Here is a 17,074-nt window from a genome sequence, read left to right as displayed (position 1 = left end):
ATACCTTGTTTCAAAATGAAGCTTTTACATTCTTCACCTCATTGTGTACTTTCCAAAATTATTTTGTTTGGCTTCTGTGTAAAATCTATTTTCTCCATTTCTTTATTTTTTGCTGATAACTTAATTCAGTAAAGTCTTTTAGATTTTCTTCCCTCACTGTGTGTAATCACATAGAGTGATTATGTTGGAACTAACTGGTTTGTTGTTGCTGAATGTTTTGGATTTAAAAAAAAAATCACAACCAACCTCCCACCTCCACAGGCAGCCAAACCACTCTGTATCCCCTCAGTGCAACACCCACTACCTAACTCTTGCATATTTTTGTGTAGTTACACCTTTAACTTCAATTGAAAGTGTTACATCTCCAAAAGATGGAGTGGGTTATGTTCAGTTGTCATGGTAACTACTAAATTAAATTTACCATGTGGAGTGTCAGAATAGGAATGAAGAAAAGGGGGGTGGGGTTTTTTGTGACCCCATGTTTATTTTAAAAAAGCATTTGTTTGCTAACCTTATTAAGGACAATGAAATTATGTGGATGTTAGAATTTTCTTTACTTCTATTCTAGGCTTTATTGGAGTTTTGACCACACTGGTGCATGTATAGCTTCAGTTCAAGAAATTTAATTAATGTGGATAACTTTCTTCATTAAAAATGCCAGTTTGAACTTTGGCCTTTATAGAGGGTGAGGGGTTTTTTCAGATTAGCAGTGTTAGGGATTACACAGAGAACAAGTTGATTTTTATATATGCTGGCTTTTCATTGAGATACTCTTGCTACAGAGCTGGGTGGAGTGGAAGCAAAGATATATGTTAACTAAAGAAATTGTTGCCAGTTATTCTACATAGATGATTTTCAGCTCTTGTTGTGCTATGTTGAAAGCTTAACAGCCTTGCAGCTTCAGCTTCTGTGCTGAATCTCTGCTATTAGATGAAGAGTAACTTGCTGTCTTTCCTAGCCACTTAAATAAAAACATCATCCAGACAAAGTGCCTGTTGTTGAGAGGCTGTTGTGGAGTTCCTTACTGGATCTCTGACTTATCCTTTTTATTCAGACTTCCTGCTCTCAGTGACTGAGACTGAGCAAGGTACTGTGCTTCTGAACTTACCAGAAACTCTCCTTTAACTTCCTTTATAGGCAAGCATCTCACTGACCTTTGGCTTTATACCTTGGAGTTTCAAGACTCTTTAAGTATTCCCGAGGTAAGAGAAACTTGAGAGAGAGAAAGAGCTTTGCTTCCCCTAGCCATTTTCCTACATCTTCCTTATTGAGACAACCTCAGTTTGCTGTTAACTGGGAAAAGATCATCTTCTGGCTGATTTTGAAAGTGCTATAGCGATAGCTGGTTTGGATCTTGTTGCCTAGGGAAAAATAAGTATTTCGTAGGGAAGCGTGACAAGTTTCAATTCTCCAGCTTGTCAGGAAAAAGGGCTATTATTATTTCTTTAAAGATACTGGGATAGCTGAGGTTTTCATTCTTAGTTTACTTTTAGTAAGAGATTGTTTTGTGGCAGACTCCATGTGCTGTGTGAGACCTGACCCCTGAAGCTATTTGTACAGCTCAAGAAGTCTGTGCCTGTGAGCAGATTCAAACCCCAGAGTTGTTTTACTCAGTTTCTGTGTTGGAACTTAATGGTACTGTTCATAGGAGCATGCCAGGAGTCTGGATAAATAATTCTGATTTTAATTGACTCTCTTATTTAAAGACTGATTGGCTGGTTTGGTTTGATTGTTTTCCTGTGCTCTTTCTGTCTCTCTCTTTCTCTTTTTTGAGCTAGTCTCCCGTTTCACTGACACTGAAAAGGCAGTTTCTTTGGCTCAGTTTATGTATGTTTAGCCATGGGGCCTTTTCAGGCTCTCTTTGTAGTGGTGCTCAAAACCAGTTGTGTAGACTCTTACAGCAGATTTGTAGATATTTTTAATGCTATGTGTAAATGAGCAAGCCCTGTAACACCAAAATGATAGTATTTAAGGTTGCTTCTCAAAACTCATTGGCTTTTTTGTAGGTAGTGCTGGGGAAGACTGAGTTAACTGCTATTTCCTGATACTCCTGAGAGAAGTGTCTATCAGCAGACCCTCAAATTCTTCTAGGCTTTCTTAACATATTGGCTTGTTCAGTGTCCCAAATTAGAAGGTGCCATTTAAAGTATAGCCAGATATACACCTGTGAAAGTTCTGAAGCTTTCCTGAGGAATCTGGATTGTGGTAGATTAGCTCATACTTCATATGCTCTCAGTTCAGTGCACACAGGCTTGTTGAGCTGTGAACAGCTCACTCAGGCTACAAAGTGTCATTGTGTTTTGCTGATTTGGGAACCCTTGAAATGAAATGCTGTACATTGTGATGTTAGTTTCCAGCATTTTTCCAGGTACTTGTGGACACTTCTTGCCTGTTTGGATTCGTTTTTATCTTTTCTCATTATCTCTGTCTTGTCACTATTTAAAAAAATATATATATATCAATACAACATTTTGATAGCAATGCAACAGGAGGCCTGTTGAACCCAAAAAAACGGTTCCCATTTCAAACATCAGATGCCTGGCATAGTGTAACGTTCATCTGACCTTTCAGTGTTTTGGGGTTTTCACAGTTTCTTCAACCCTTCCTGTTTCCAGCTATCTTTTTGGCCTTCTCAAGACTTCAACATACACTTAATTATTCTGCTTCTCAGGAATGATGTTCTACAAGTTTCTGCTAGAGATTTAACGGAATTAAAGAACCCATAGAAACACATGCTGAATATTATCCATGGAGTTCCATGGGTGACTTCTAAAAGGTTAGGACCGGGTTCTGAGCTACCTAACCCAGCCAGTCAGGTAGACATCTCCTCAGCCTGAGAGTAATGTGTTATGAAAGACCTGAAATATGAGTGGTTACTTTGGGGCTATAAAATGTGCTTCTAAGTGCTAGAAAACGTAGGGTGGTGATTCTTTTTCTGTAGATCTTGAGAGCCACTGTAAGACAGAGGACAATCATTTCTTTAACCCAGCAGGAATAGACAGATGAAGACCAATCTTAGCTGTAAATCCTGTGGCTTTTCCTCCCGTAATGTTTGCAGGTAAAGATATAAACAAAGTGCTGATCTGTCATGTTTATGCGTATTGCTGTTTTGTTCTTGTGGTATAGGTACATTTGGGTCCTTTTTGGGAAAACTGTTTACAGTTGAAACTGAAAATGAGAGCAAGTCCTATTTAGAAACTAGTCATTCAGGCTGTAGCCTTTTAAATTCCTTTAATGTCTGAGAAATTCTGTGAGTTATGACTGTCAAACCTGCAAGAAGTCTTTCTGGAATTCAGAGAACTGGGAGATACTCTTGTCTAACTAGAACATCAAGAGAGACTTCACTGTGCTACAGAAAAAAAAATAAAACCAATCATGTCATCTGTAGTCTGAAGGAAGTTTTCCTCCATGATGAGGTCTCAGCAGCTTGTTAGGCAGCTTTTGTATGCACAGTGCATACTCCAATTTCTTGACTGACTCTTGCTGTCTTGTTAGATGTTATCCCAGCCAGAAGAAAGCTTACCTAAAATCTTCTCAGAACTACTTACTGTATCTTCTTCTCTGAAAGCTTATGAGTTGATGCTGATAAGTTTTGCTCTATTAAAAAAGATCTAAAAGATTGTTTAGTCGTCATATTACAAGGAAGTTTTTCAGATGAAGAATGTGGAGATGTGTAAAAGCAGTAGCACTGCTATACTGCACTGCTGCTGGAAGCAATGCTGCTGCTGGTAGATCTGCCTTTATTGTATTAGGACCATAAATACATCATTTTACTTCTCTTGAAGGAAGCTGAATCCTCATCGTTACTAGTTCTTTCTGATTAAACTCTTACTGTCTTATATGACAAAATGAAAGATAAGCCAGATGATAAGATTGTTTAAATACCAGAGTGTCAGTGAGGTAGTAGACCAAGTTTTATTTCCCCTTGTTTACTCTTGTCATGAAATACAGACTTCATTTGGTAAGTAAGAGGAAATAAAATCAGCACGGTAATGCACTTCAAGCATCAAGTAATGAGACGAAATCCTAGAGATTTAATCAAAAGCTGGTAGTTTAACACTGTTGTCATATGCTGTCTAAGCAGAAGGCGAGAATTCTAAAAGGAGCTGCACAAAACTGTTTCTCATAACCCTAGAAAATTTTTGTCTTTGTAGAGTCCCCTAGGCTGCTCATACATGTAAAAGTTGCCACAGCACACCTCTACCTCAGAGCAGAGCATATATGGGTATGTGCTCAATCAAAAGTAATTTATACTCAACATCACCTGTAATTTAAAGTTCTGCTTTCGCTTAAAGGTTTTGTGGCTCAAAAAATGGTACTGCTGCTTCTTGCAGTGATGTAGACTTTTGCTGTGTAACAATTTTTTTCCTGTTGAAGACAACGAAGGATAGATTTTCTTAAATCTCAAGATTTGAGAAGAAGATAGAATTCTCTGCTAATGAACAGAGGTCTCTTTTCAGATTTGACCTACCTAGGATTCTCAGCTACCTGTTTCCTGTAGCTGATATTTTGGGGAAAAAGTCTTCTGATTGCATTAGGTTGCAGTCTTCCCTAGATGTGATATCTATGCTGTGTGTTGTTATTCATAGGTACTCCTTGTGTAGTCATTAAGAGTCATGTTTTATATGATTACAGATATTGTTTGCAATCTCCATAAACTCATACAGTGGATTTGACAATACAATAAGGCTTTGGGTTGGGCAAAATTAAAGGGTTTTTTGTGTTGGACTTGAAATCAAAGTAGTTGTGAATTTTTTTCTGGTTTGAGATTTCTTGGTCTGCTCAGTTGCACTGTCTAACCATCTGAAAAATTTAGTCTAGTATGGGGGGTTGTAGAGGGCTTCAGTTTTAAAAATCACACACACATGCCTCAGTCTAGCTACAAAAGCCGGAACTGTCCGTAGGTGCCTTGCTACCAACTTTAATGAGGCAACTTACAGCCTCCAGTTACTTTGCTGGATTGTTTTTGCATGTGCACTTTTAATGATAATAAATTTATTGGGAAATTAAGGACAGTAACACTTTTATTATACTAGTTCTTTAGTTGCTTGGTTTGAAATGATAAACCTTGAAAGCAGTGAAATATTATTCTGTGTTGGTTAGTCTTTATCAGAGATTTGTTGTATAAATTGTGCTTCTCAGCAAATGGAGGGTTTTAATGTTCCAAGTACTCTGCTTGGGTTTACTGTACCTCTGCTGTTACCTTGGGAAACCAGGCTCTAGGATTTGAGTACATAAGGGTCAGCTTCTTGATGCTGGGAGATATTTCCATGGCTAGCATATTACTCTCTGCTTCGAGTAACTGTAAGAAAGGATTGAGAATGAATAACAGTGGACTGGACTAACTTTATTCTTTTCTTTCAGATTTCGACCTATTAAAGGAAGGCAAGAAGAACTAAAAGAGGTGATTGAACGTTTTAAGAAAGATGAGCACTTAGAAAAAGCCTTCAAGTCCTTGACGTCAGGTGACTGGGCCCGGCACTATTTTCTTAACAAGAACAAAATGCAGGAAAGGTTGTTCAAGGAACATGTAGGTGTATTTGTAATTAATGTGCTTTTTCAGATTATTAAAAGGCTAAGAAAATGTGAAAATTTCTTAGAAATTGAACAGTAGTAAAGTAATCCACCGCTCTGTTATATGTTGTTTGATTACTTGTTAACAGAAACTTTCTTCTTGGTTTTAAAACCCAGCTAGCTTCTACCCCCTCCTGTTTTTTTAATGTTGGGTTAAGTTATTATTGCCTTTTATTTACTAGACAGACAGAAAAGAAAACATATTTGCCTCTCTTGCTGTTGGCTTAAGTCACAAGCAGAAGAGAGAAGACTTATTTCCAGGAGACAAGAGTTTGAGAAATTCTGCCTTTCTTTAGAGGGGGTGGTGGATTTTTCCCCTTCTTTTGTTGTTTGCTTGTTTTGTGGTGGTATTTTTTCAAACTTACAGCTATTAGAAACCAAACTGTGTCATGAGGAAAGGTCAAGGAAAAAAGAAAAGCCTTGCTGCCCCAAAACAACTCGTTTGTTTTGGTATAGGGGCTTTATGTGGGAGTGTCATTCCTCTTCCTGTACTTCCCACACTCCAGATCCATTTTGCACATAGCATAAAGGTTGTTGACACTCAAAGTTGCAAGGAAATCATAGTAATTTTTTTTTTACTTCAAAAAAAACCCAAAACATCTCCCTTAGGAATGAGTGCATTGTTTGCAGATGCAGCCACAAGGACTTTGGCCTACTTTACACTACTAGATTTGATGTACTTTAGTAAAAAGTAGGCAGTAAATTTTGCGTTCCTGAAGTGTTTTTTTGAGGAACACAACCATACTTAACCAAAAAAAGAATTGATCAAGCAGTCCTTGAATTCACTGCCTAGATTTTTCATGGAAGTAATATCTTTTTCAGAACTGGAATGAAGAAAAGTGGTTAGTGTAGATTAATAGGTCTCAGGGGTGCTTAAAGATCTGTGAAGAATTTTCGAATGCAACTACTTAAGAAGAAATTACCTATTTTCATTGGTTGGGCCAATTTTGTGCCCTTCAAGCATCTTTAATTTTTTTAAAACTCTTTGGATAGTCACATTGTCCATGTGAGGATTCCTGTAAGACACTCTGCAGAGATAACATTAATGCTAACATGTATAGTTAAAATGTATAATAAAAAATGCCTTTCAGCAAACAACATCCCATTGCAATATCTGTTTTATGTGTGGGTGGGATTTTTTGGTGCAGTTCCACTGATTTTCATTATTTTTATATAAAGCTTCTCACTGGTTTGGTTTTGTTTTGTTTGTAACAGAAGAGTACTCTTTTCTTTCATGGCAGGTATTTATTTATTTACGAATGTTTGCAACTGACAGTGGGTTTGAGATACTGCCTTGTAATCGATATTCTTCTGAACAAAATGGAGCCAAAATTGTTGCAACAAAAGAATGGTAAGAAGTGTAGTGTACTGTTGCATTTCATTTCTGTCAATTACTTTTAAAGATTTCTGGTTTTAAATATATTTTTAAAGTACGATTTAGAATTAAAACTGCAACCTATGAAATAAAAAGTTTAGTAGTTTTGCTTACAAATTAAATTTGCTGTTTGTTTTTGGTAAGTACTTAGAGCACTGTGCTTGCAGCTGTAGGACTCCATTGTGCGTTTGGATGTAGCCATACAGTTTCTCCTGAGTGAAACACAAGTCTCGCGTTATGCTGGATTTGTTATACAACAAATAAGTGTGGGGGAAATGAGTTTTTCACCTTTATGAAACAAGGGGGTGTTATTTGTATGTTTTGATTGTGCAATGTTAATGTCTCTTGTAAAAACAGAGTTGGTACCCCAGTATATTTCACCATCTCATTTTGGCACATCTTGAGTTTCATTCTAAACACAGCCATGGCAGGACCAGCAGATCCCTGGGTTAATTCAGATTTCAGAATAAATTTTCCCTTTCCTTCCCCTTCATAATAGAGATTTGTTTTACTTTTTGGCAGTGACTACTCATAGCAGCACATCTGAGATGATGATACATTGTCTTGTACTGTCCTGGGTTGAGTGGCTGGATGTCACGCTGGTGGCGTACCAAGCTGTAAGCGTGTAGTGATATGGCAAGAGGAAATTGTTTCAAACTGGAAGAGGGGAGGTTTAGAATGAGATATTAGGGAGAAGCTCTTCCCTGTGAGGGTGGTGAGGCATTGACACAGGTTGCCCAGACAGGTTGTGGCTGCCCCATCCCTGGAAGTGTTCAAGGGCAGGTTGGGGCTTGGAACAACCAGGTCTAGTGGAAGGTGTCCGTGCCCGTGGCAGAGCTTTGGAATGAGATGTTCTTTAAGTCTCTTTTCAAACCAAACCAGTCTATTATTCTATGGTACCGTGAGGCTAAAGCCTCACTGTGTAGCAGAGAAAGCTTTAAGAAGGCCAAGACCAGTTTCTAGCTCTTTGTGACTATAACTGGAAGTTCTGCAGTCATGTTATAATCAGTATTTTTTAGTTGATTTTGTTTCTTTTTAATTCTGTCCTTGGATGGTTCTTCAGAGTGGAAGTTTTGTATTCAGGTGTGTTGAAAATTAGTTAACTTCTCATGGTCAAAATCTGGAGTGACCTGAGAGGAAGACAGGATGGCTGCTTGTTAGCCCTGCCAATACCTGGAAAACTATTAAGACACAAGAATTATACAGTTCTCTGCACTCTCCATAAAAGGAGAGTTTTGCACTTCAAAGGCTTGGCTTCTAGTTTGTACTCTGTGTGTGTATTTAATATCTCCATATTCATCTGTGTCAGAGGAATATGGCCACTCTAAAGAGTAGTGGAAACTGTCCTTGCGAGATAATGGAAACTATGGGCTTCTTCCTGGATGGAGTGTTCAGTGCCTGTGATCTGATGTAGTTCTGGTGGCAGGTTGGCTGCTGGCACATGAAAGTGTCAAGGCTTTCTTGGGGTTTTGTTGATGGTGTCCATCCATCCCCACAATGGCTTATTTGAAGGACCACGTTTGATGCTGAAGAGCTACTCATGAGAGAGAAAAATATCTTGTGTGAATTCGGGCTTTACTTTTGAGTCAGTTCTGTGCATTTCTGTTAAGGAGACATGGAGTTCCAAGCGTCTTCACTATCCAGTGTTTTCCTGACGAAAACTAGTCCAGGAAATGCAAACAAGAGCAGCTGGAGGAAGTCAGGATGTCTTACATGCTGATGGGGACAGAGTGTGCACAAATAAAAACGTCTTATGTCTGATTTTAACAACTGTAGAAGCTGAAGTAATCAGCTCTTGCAATTTCTTGCATACAGTCTCAGGAAATTGTAGAAACAATTGTGATAATGTGTGTCAGAATTGATGTAATTCATTCTATGTAGTAGCATAAAAACATCTCTTTCATGCCTGATAAAATGTCTGTTTAGCCTAATATCCTGGCTGCAACTGATTTAAACTTTGAGGTTTATAGGGGATGAGAAATGGTTTACCAAACACTTCCTGTTATTGACAGCTTTTCTTTTTGTGAAATTAGTTTGCAGTTTTGGCATGCATGTGCTTATCTCTGCTATTCTTTTTACATTAAAGGAAACGAAATGATAAAATAGAATTACTTGTGGGCTGTATTGCTGAACTCTCAGAAATGGAAGAAAACATGCTGCTGAGACATGGGGAAAATGACTTCAGTGTCATGTATTCCACACGGAAAAACTGTGCACAGCTGTGGCTTGGTCCTGCTGCGTTTATCAATCACGGTGAGCCCTAAGGACAAGGGAGCAATGTTACAGGTCATAAGTGGTTCTGCTCAGAAGTGATGTTATGTGTGAGCTGAACAACATGGGAGCTTAGAGAAAATGTCTGAATCTGGCATGCTGGATTACTGTAGGACAAAGTCCTATAGGGATTTTCCCTACAGCAGCACTCGTCAGCTGTGAATGGGGAAACTGAGGGAAGGCTCTAGGAAGTGATGCTGCCTGCCTTCACTGAAACTTCTGCCCTGGCAAAAAAATGGTGTGTGTTACCTTGAATTCTTTGTGAACTTAGTCAACAGTAGTGTATTTATGAGGTGGACATCTTAAGCCTTCTTTAACCTTTTGCACAGAAATGTAACTGATTCTGTTGCATTTGTATGCTGAAGGAAAGGCAGATAGGATCTAAGATAAATATATTACCTTAGAGAAGGGAAACTGAAGTTTGTGATAGTGTAGGGAAGAGCTCAGAAACCAAACTACATCAAAACAGGTATCTCTTCATGTGTAGCTTTGTTCAATAATAACCTAACTCCCAGTATTTAGTTGAGATTCTACAGTTACTGAAGTCAGAGTGAATCCTTACTTTAGATATCTACAACTATTCATGTTTCAGGTCTTATCAACAGTTAATTGACTTTATCTTTTGGACCTTTTTCAGATTGCAGACCTAACTGTAAGGTAAGCAAGAAATTAAAAATAAATAAAGCACCCCACATTTTGTTTTCCCTTTCCCCCTGCACCTTTTCCTCTCTAACTATTTTACCTTTGTTTCTAATTCAGATACCGTTCAACCTTAATGATTAACCTTTTGGTTGTGGGTCTTTTTTTTATTTTTCTCCCCCTTCCTGTCATCTCCTTCCCCAGTTTGTATCAACGGGCAGAGATACAGCATGTGTGAAAGCTCTAAGAGATATTGAACCTGGAGAAGAGATCTCTTGTTACTATGGAGATGGTTTTTTTGGAGAAAACAACGAATACTGCGAATGTTACACCTGTGAAAGGTATGCATTGACATACATAAGTTTCAAAGGGAACTGGGCATACCTATGATGTATTTTGTGAAGCCGCAAGTCCTTGATGATGAGCACTCAGATTCTTGGACACATTATAATTGCTTCCTAACTATTTGTTGTAACAACTTTTTTATATATGTTGTTACTGCATGGTCATGTTTCCTGAGAATTCTGCATTCTTTTTTCTTTTGATTCTGTGTTCTGAAATAGTTCAAAACGAGAATAACAAAAAGTATATAGTCTGAAAAATACATAGAATCATAAAATCATAGAATGGTAGTGGTTGGAAGGGACCCTTAGAGATCATCCAGTGTACTGAATAAAGGGGAATTGGAATGAAAAGCAGTCGTAGCTTCTATGAGACCGTTAGTAACTGACCCCTAATGTTTGCTCTTTTTTGCACTGGAAAAAGCAAATTTCAGTAACGTTTTCTGTGTTGTTCTGAAGTTCCCTTCTGCTAGGAATAGACAAGGAGATTTCACCCCAAGTTATTAGAATTGGAGGGTTCATCCATTCATAAAGATCTGCTGGTTTGGAGAGGACTTGCACATATCTGTCTGTCGTACAATAGTAGCAAAGTTATTGTTAGGTTTGGGGTTTTTTTTCACCTGTGCTCTCCTAACCTAGCTTCATCCCAAAATCATTTGAAAGAATGTCATAGTTGTGTTTTGCCATGTTAAAACTTCTGCTTAGTGTGAGCGTGGAGGCTCAACATTGTTTGCTAGGGCTTCACTGAGTCCCAAGAAAAGCTACACAATAGCAATTCTGTTACTCTTTGACATAACTGTAGAGAGAAAAAAACCTATTGAAGGAGGAAATATGAATTATACTGAGGAAGAGCTTAGTGCATCTACGTAAGAATAGTCTTATGATTATACCTTCATTTTTACTAGCTGTTTTGGTAACTAACAATTTCTGCAATTCAAGGAAAAATCTTATGTGCACCTCCTGTCCAATCTCATATGATGTTAGTAGATGTTGCTGCAAGTGAAGGTACAGTCTTGGACCTTATGTAGAGACCCTAAGTCTTGGGAGCTCTTTAACATCAAATAAATTGGCTCCATGATTGTTCTTTCCTTGTCACTTGGAATGAAAGGTTTCTTTTTCTCAAGTTGCCTTGAGTCTTCAATTCAGTGTAGCACAGACATACTTTCTCTTTCAGGACGAACCAATTTACATGTCCTAACATTTTCACTAACTTGTCTTCTTCATATCTGAAGTACAGGAAACTGTTTGGTTTTAAAACGTAACATCTGGGTAATTCTAACTTGAGGAATCTGCTTTTCAGTCACAAGGTTGCATTGCAGCAATCAAATATGAGAGATTTTAAATTAGGGGAGTTGAGGAAGGAAAAACGAGTTCTGGCCAACACTGATGTGGCAGCTGTCACACAGGAAAATCATTTTTGAGTGACCTAATTTTGACTATGCTGTAAAGAGTGTTAATATGTAATGTTAAAATGCTGGACTGCGAAGAATTTTCGGGGTATGTTTGGGAGATGTGTGAAGGTTGGCAGAGTGCAGTGTTCTTGTCAAGACTCCAAAAGTCATCACCAAGAAAATTTGCCTACTTCTACATATGTACCTGTATTCTTTTTAGACGAGGTGGCTGTTTGTGCTGGTGAAATGAGACATCTGGGCACCACAGGCATGTCAAGAGACAGTTGTGGTGGTTCATGATGCTTCTGCTTTCTGAGTTGAAATCGCTCTTGCTTCTGCTCAGTTCACTTTAGGGTCTTGTGCTGTCTGTAATTTGCAGAATTCCAAGTAAAACTCAAATAATGTTCTATATGAAACAAAGACAAGTTAATTTGAGAACAAATACTGTGTAACTTGTGGAACTTGAGATCCTGTGTGATCTTTTTGGTACACTTTTGGTTAAGTTTTTATGATGCTCTTTCAATGCAACACAAATCCAAATTGAAATTATCTTCAATAGTTCTGCAAAATGAGAATGTACTGGGTTATTACAAAGCATCAAAAGAATCCTAGTAGTAGTGGATAAATGCAGGGAGAGGAATTTCAATCTTCAAGATTTTTCTCTAATTACTTGAAACATAAGTTCTAGGTTTGCTCAACCATTTCACTTTCACGGTAAATACATACTGGAATATCTCAGTTAAGGAACACAGAGCTATGTGATAATCTTATTCCATTTTCTCTGCTTCACAACTATTGCTGTTGCAGTCACAAGCATCGTAACCAAAGCTAGCATTTATTTATTAGCTTGACATAATCAGGAAACACAGAAGTTGCTATCAAAGCTAATATAAATAGTATTTTGAGCTAATGTATTTTGATTTTGCTTGTATAATTTGACTATGAAATGATACTAAAATAGCAAGGGAAACCTGCTTCTGCAATTTTTCTTGTAAGATGTCAATGGCAGATTTTTCTGCACATTTTATTAAAATGGGGTAAGTGTGCAGCCCACAAAATGCTAATAAATTTAGTGGTTGTTGGTGTGGTTTATCCAAATATATCTGGTACTCAAATTATTGTATATGAAACAAAGTTCTCCATTTATATTAAGAATTATTAATGTGTCCTCATTTTCTTTGTAGACGTGGAACTGGTGCTTTTAAATCAAGAGTGGGATTGCCAGCACCTACTCCTGTGATTAATAGTAAATATGGACTGAGAGAAACAGACAAACGATTGAATAGACTTAAAAAGTTGGGTGACAGCAGCAAAAACTCAGACAGCCAGTCCGTCAGCTCTAACACTGATGCAGATACCACTCAGGAAAAAGCTAATGCAAGTAAGTAAGGGGAGAAGCTTGGAGTACAGGATTAAAGGTTTTGTAAAAACATGAAAACCTCTGACTATGATGGAATTCCTCTCATGGTGTTGAGATGCATCTTGAATACTGATTTCTAGAACTGTAATTTATTCAGAAATCTAAAGACACCTTAAATAGCAAATTCAGAGTTTTCCTTAAGTGTTTCAAGAACAATAGGTGGCCTGGGTTTGTTTTGTTTCCTTTGATTTCTATCAAAAGCAAATAGTGTCGTAATTCTAAACGTGTCAGTTAAAGTTCTCTCAGTAACATGTGTATTTCAAAATATGGTAAACTGTCACATGCAGTAGGATAGTTCAGGAAAGAAAACATACTGTGAATTGTTGACATTGTGTAGGAAAACAGTTTTTAAGTAAACAGAATCACAGAACCATTTAGGTTGTAGAAGACCTTGAAGCTCATCATGTTCAACTGTTCCCTCAGCACTGCCACAGCCACCCCTAAACTGTGTCCCTCAGCCCCACAGCTACACAGTTTTGGGTTCCCTCCAGGGATGAGAACTCCACCATGGCCCTGGGCAGCCTGTGCCAGGGCCAACAACCATTTCTGTGAAGAAATTGTTCCTAGTCTCCAATCTAAACCTATGCCAGTACAACTTCAGACTGTTTCCTCTCATCCTATAGCTTGTATTTTGGGAGCAGAGACCCTCACCTTGCTAAAGCCTCCTGTCAGTTGCAGAGAGCAGGAAGATCTGCCCTCGGGTTCCTCTTCTGCAGGCTGAACATCCCTAGGTCTCTCAGCTGCTCTTCATCAGACCTGTGCTTCAGACTCTTCCTTGGTTCTGTTGCCCATCTCTGGACATGCAAATGTTCTTAATAATAGAGATTATTAAACAAGTGATTGTTTCCTTTAGAAATCCTTTAAATTGGGCAGCTATCCCATCTCCACACCCACAGTTAGCAAACTAATCTCAGAGGAAATCGGAAAGGATGTTTGGTTTGTGCTGCTCCCGAGAGATTTCTCTTCATGGAGTAGTATCATTTCTTTACTTTCCCCCTTTACTACCCTCAGTGTAGGCGCAATGTAAATAACTTAGACTTTGACTTAACTAGCAAACAAGTTTGGAGACGCGTAAAATCTTACAGTTCCATCCAGCTCCTGGTTGCTGCTGTGGTATTATATATAAATATATATACAAATATAAAAAAGCTGCCACCCAAACCCCCATACTCTCTCTGGTTAGAGCTTTAGAGCTGCAGCTTTCCCTGGGCAGACAGAACTTTGCTTCTGGGTGCCTGGAACCAAACCTGTTGCAGCTCTTAAGGTTTGAGGTGGTGGGTTTTTTTTTTTTATCCCTCCTCCTGTAGGAAAACAATCTGGAGTTAATACCAGAGCATACTGATCCTCAGATTTTGCTGGAACAAAATTCAGTAAAAACTGTGGATAATGTGGGATGGATTTGTAAAAAAATTGGTAGAAGTAGAAATTCAATAAAAAGCAAAGTTGGTGTCTTGGGAGCAGACTTGGTGTTCAGGTGCTCTTGTTGGTCAGTTCATTTCACGTCAGAGTCAAGAGTTGAGCAGCCTCACTCCTTACTGTGTGCTACTGAGCCCCTTTCACAGATGTTGAAGTGTTTGAAATAAATGGGCTAACCTCGGTATCTGGAAGTGGGGAACTCGGGGTACAGCGGTGTCATAACAAACCTCCTTTTTTCTTTTGCAGATAACAGAAAATCTTCGATTGGCGTAAAAAAGAACGGCAAAAACAGAACATTGAGACAGTCTATATCAAGAATTCCAGTATCATCAAATTCTACCTCATCTAAACTAACTCATATAAATAATTCCAGGGTACCAAAGAGACTGAAAAAGCCTGCAAAGCCTTTACTTTCAAAGATAAAGTTGAGAAATCAGTGCAAAAGGCCAGAGCAAAAGAATGCTTCTAGAAAGCTCGAAATGGGGAATTTAGTTCTCAAAGAGCCTAAAGTTGTTTTATATAAAAACTTGCCCATTAAAAAGGATAAAGAATTGGAGGGATCAGTTAAAGTTGCCATCTCCAGTGGATGCTTGACAAGGCACGCGGCAAGAGAACACAAACTGAATTCTGTGAAAGGTGCTAATGAGCATGGTGACCTGCCACCCTGCACATACCTAACGAGGAGGTCAGTGAGAACACGGATGAACTTGAAGGAGACCTCTGACATAAAGCTTGAACCAAATACGTTGGACGACTACAAGGGTAACTTGAGCGGAGTGCCGGCGGCTGGCTTGGAGCCGCAGTCCCGCCTGATGAGCGACGGCAACATGGCGCACGGGTCGTCCCATAAAGGGGAGATGCAGTGTCAGAAAAATGATGTCGGTGTCTCAAAAAAGAAATCCCGACAAGGAAAACTTGTGAAACCATCTGCAAAAGCAGAGGAAATGGATACTATGCACAACATGCCTGCAAAGGATGAAGTACCGGATCTGGTAAGTTCTCATTCGGAACTGGGAGAGAGGAACAGCGTGGTAGACACGCCTCCTGTGGGCTATAAAGACTGTGTCCTGGGGGCTGGGGGCTGCTCTGTTGTAACCTCTGACAATTTTAAAGCAAAAGACAGCTTTAGAACTGCAAAAAGTAAAAAGAAAAGACGAATCACGAGGTATGATGCACAACTTATCCTTGAAAATAGCTCTGGGATCCCTAAACTGACTCTCCGTAGGCGCCACGATAGCAGTAGCAAGGCGAACGACCAAGAAAGCGATGGAATGAATTCTTCGAAAATAAGCATCAAATTGAGTAAAGACCACGAAAAAGACAATAATTTATATGTAGCAAAGCTAAATAATGGGTTTAACTCAGGATCAGGCAATAGTTCCACAAAATTAAAAATCCAGCTAAAACGTGAGGAAGAAAACAGAGGGACGTACCCTGAGGACCTTCACGAAAATGGTGTGTGTTGTAGTGAAACCCTCTCCCTTTTGGAATCGAGGATGGAAGTGGACGATTATGGTCGTTATGAGGAGGAGACGGCGGATGAGTCTTTGTCAGAAGAGGACGATGAAGAGGAAGATGACTATGATGATGAATTTGATGACTTTATTCCTCTTCCTCCGGCGAAGAGATTAAGGCTTATTGTTGGCAAGGATTCAATAGATATTGATATTTCTTCCAGGAGGAGAGAAGATCAGTCTTTAAGGCTCAATGCATAAGCTGATAGGTCTGAAATGGACCTGGATGTCCCTTTTTTTTTTTTAAGTAAAAAAAAAACCAACAAAAGAAACCAACAAAAATTCCATTTCATTATTCCTCAACTGAAGAACTCTCTGAAAAACTTAGTGGCAGCACTTCTGTATTGTTTATTCACCTATTGACGTACTATTGTAGAAAGTGTACAGCATCCTGACTCTTCTGAAGTCTGATTTGTGCAGATTTTTATTGTACCTTTTTAATAGCCTTCTTACGTGCAATTCTGAGTTAGAGGTGATGCTCTATTGTAAAATAAAGGCTCGCGTAAAGCTATGAAATGTCATCGAACCTCTGCGTGCAGGCAGGACACGGGGCTGCGGCGCAGCGGCTGGGCTGGGCTGGGCTGGGCTGGGGAAGGGCCTCACTGGCCTCTGCCAGAGTTTCACTAGATTTTTAAATAAATCATAGTAGTGGCATCTTAAGGTTTTCTGGTCTATATCACCAGCAGCAACCCACAGCTTCTTGGTTTATTTGCTAGACGTTTCTTTTTCCCCCTGCAGTTTGTCAGTTCTAACACTGTACGCTGTCCCAGACATCCTGTTTGTGGCCTTTGTTTCGGTAGCAAGCTGTTGGTTGTCAGTCAAATCGATTTCTGTAGAGAAAAGAAGGGGAAAAAATGCGACAAGGTGTTAACACATTTTTTAGTACGTTCTATGTACAAGGGTAGCGGTCTGCAGAACACGAGGTTGGGTATGGTGTATTTATTGCTTGTTATGTAAATTAAACCCCTTGTATTTAACACTTTTCAATACTTTTAGATAAAATTGTTCTTTGCAAGAATGATTGGTGCTTATTTTTTCAAGAATTTGCTGTGAAATAATGTGATTACAACGGGCAGCATTTACCCAATGAACTGCAGCTATCCTAAATTGGTTCTTCATATTTTTTTCTGTTG

The 17,074-nt window shown here is 38.8% G+C and overlaps 1 protein-coding gene across 5 annotated transcripts in view; it reads left to right on the top strand.

Annotated features, from left to right (window-relative positions):
• KMT5B (lysine methyltransferase 5B) overlaps positions 1-16,238 on the top strand; it is a 29,629-nt gene extending 13,391 nt beyond the window's left edge. For 3 of the 5 annotated variants that reach the window (XM_061999516.1, XM_061999514.1, XM_061999515.1), the window contains exons 4-10: positions 5,365-5,530; positions 6,816-6,925; positions 9,036-9,202; positions 9,858-9,877; positions 10,064-10,200; positions 12,776-12,972; positions 14,674-16,238. In XM_061999516.1, the coding sequence (XP_061855500.1) occupies positions 5,365-5,530; positions 6,816-6,925; positions 9,036-9,202; positions 9,858-9,877; positions 10,064-10,200; positions 12,776-12,972; positions 14,674-16,142 (2,266 nt within the window). In that variant the 3' untranslated portion in view covers positions 16,143-16,238. Of the gene's footprint in view, positions 1-1,137; positions 1,203-5,364; positions 5,531-6,815; positions 6,926-9,035; positions 9,203-9,857; positions 9,878-10,063; positions 10,201-12,775; positions 12,973-14,673 lie in introns of those variants that run through there. The other 2 variants (XM_061999518.1, XM_061999517.1) reach the window with 2 other exon arrangements.
• The last annotated feature ends 836 nt before the right edge of the window (positions 16,239-17,074 follow it).

This window comes from Colius striatus, chromosome 7 (genome assembly GCF_028858725.1).
Source record: "Colius striatus isolate bColStr4 chromosome 7, bColStr4.1.hap1, whole genome shotgun sequence".
Taxonomy (NCBI): Eukaryota; Metazoa; Chordata; class Aves; order Coliiformes; family Coliidae; genus Colius; species Colius striatus.
The sequence above is the reverse complement of the archived record's forward strand: the minus strand, read 5'-3'. Positions and strand labels throughout refer to the sequence as shown.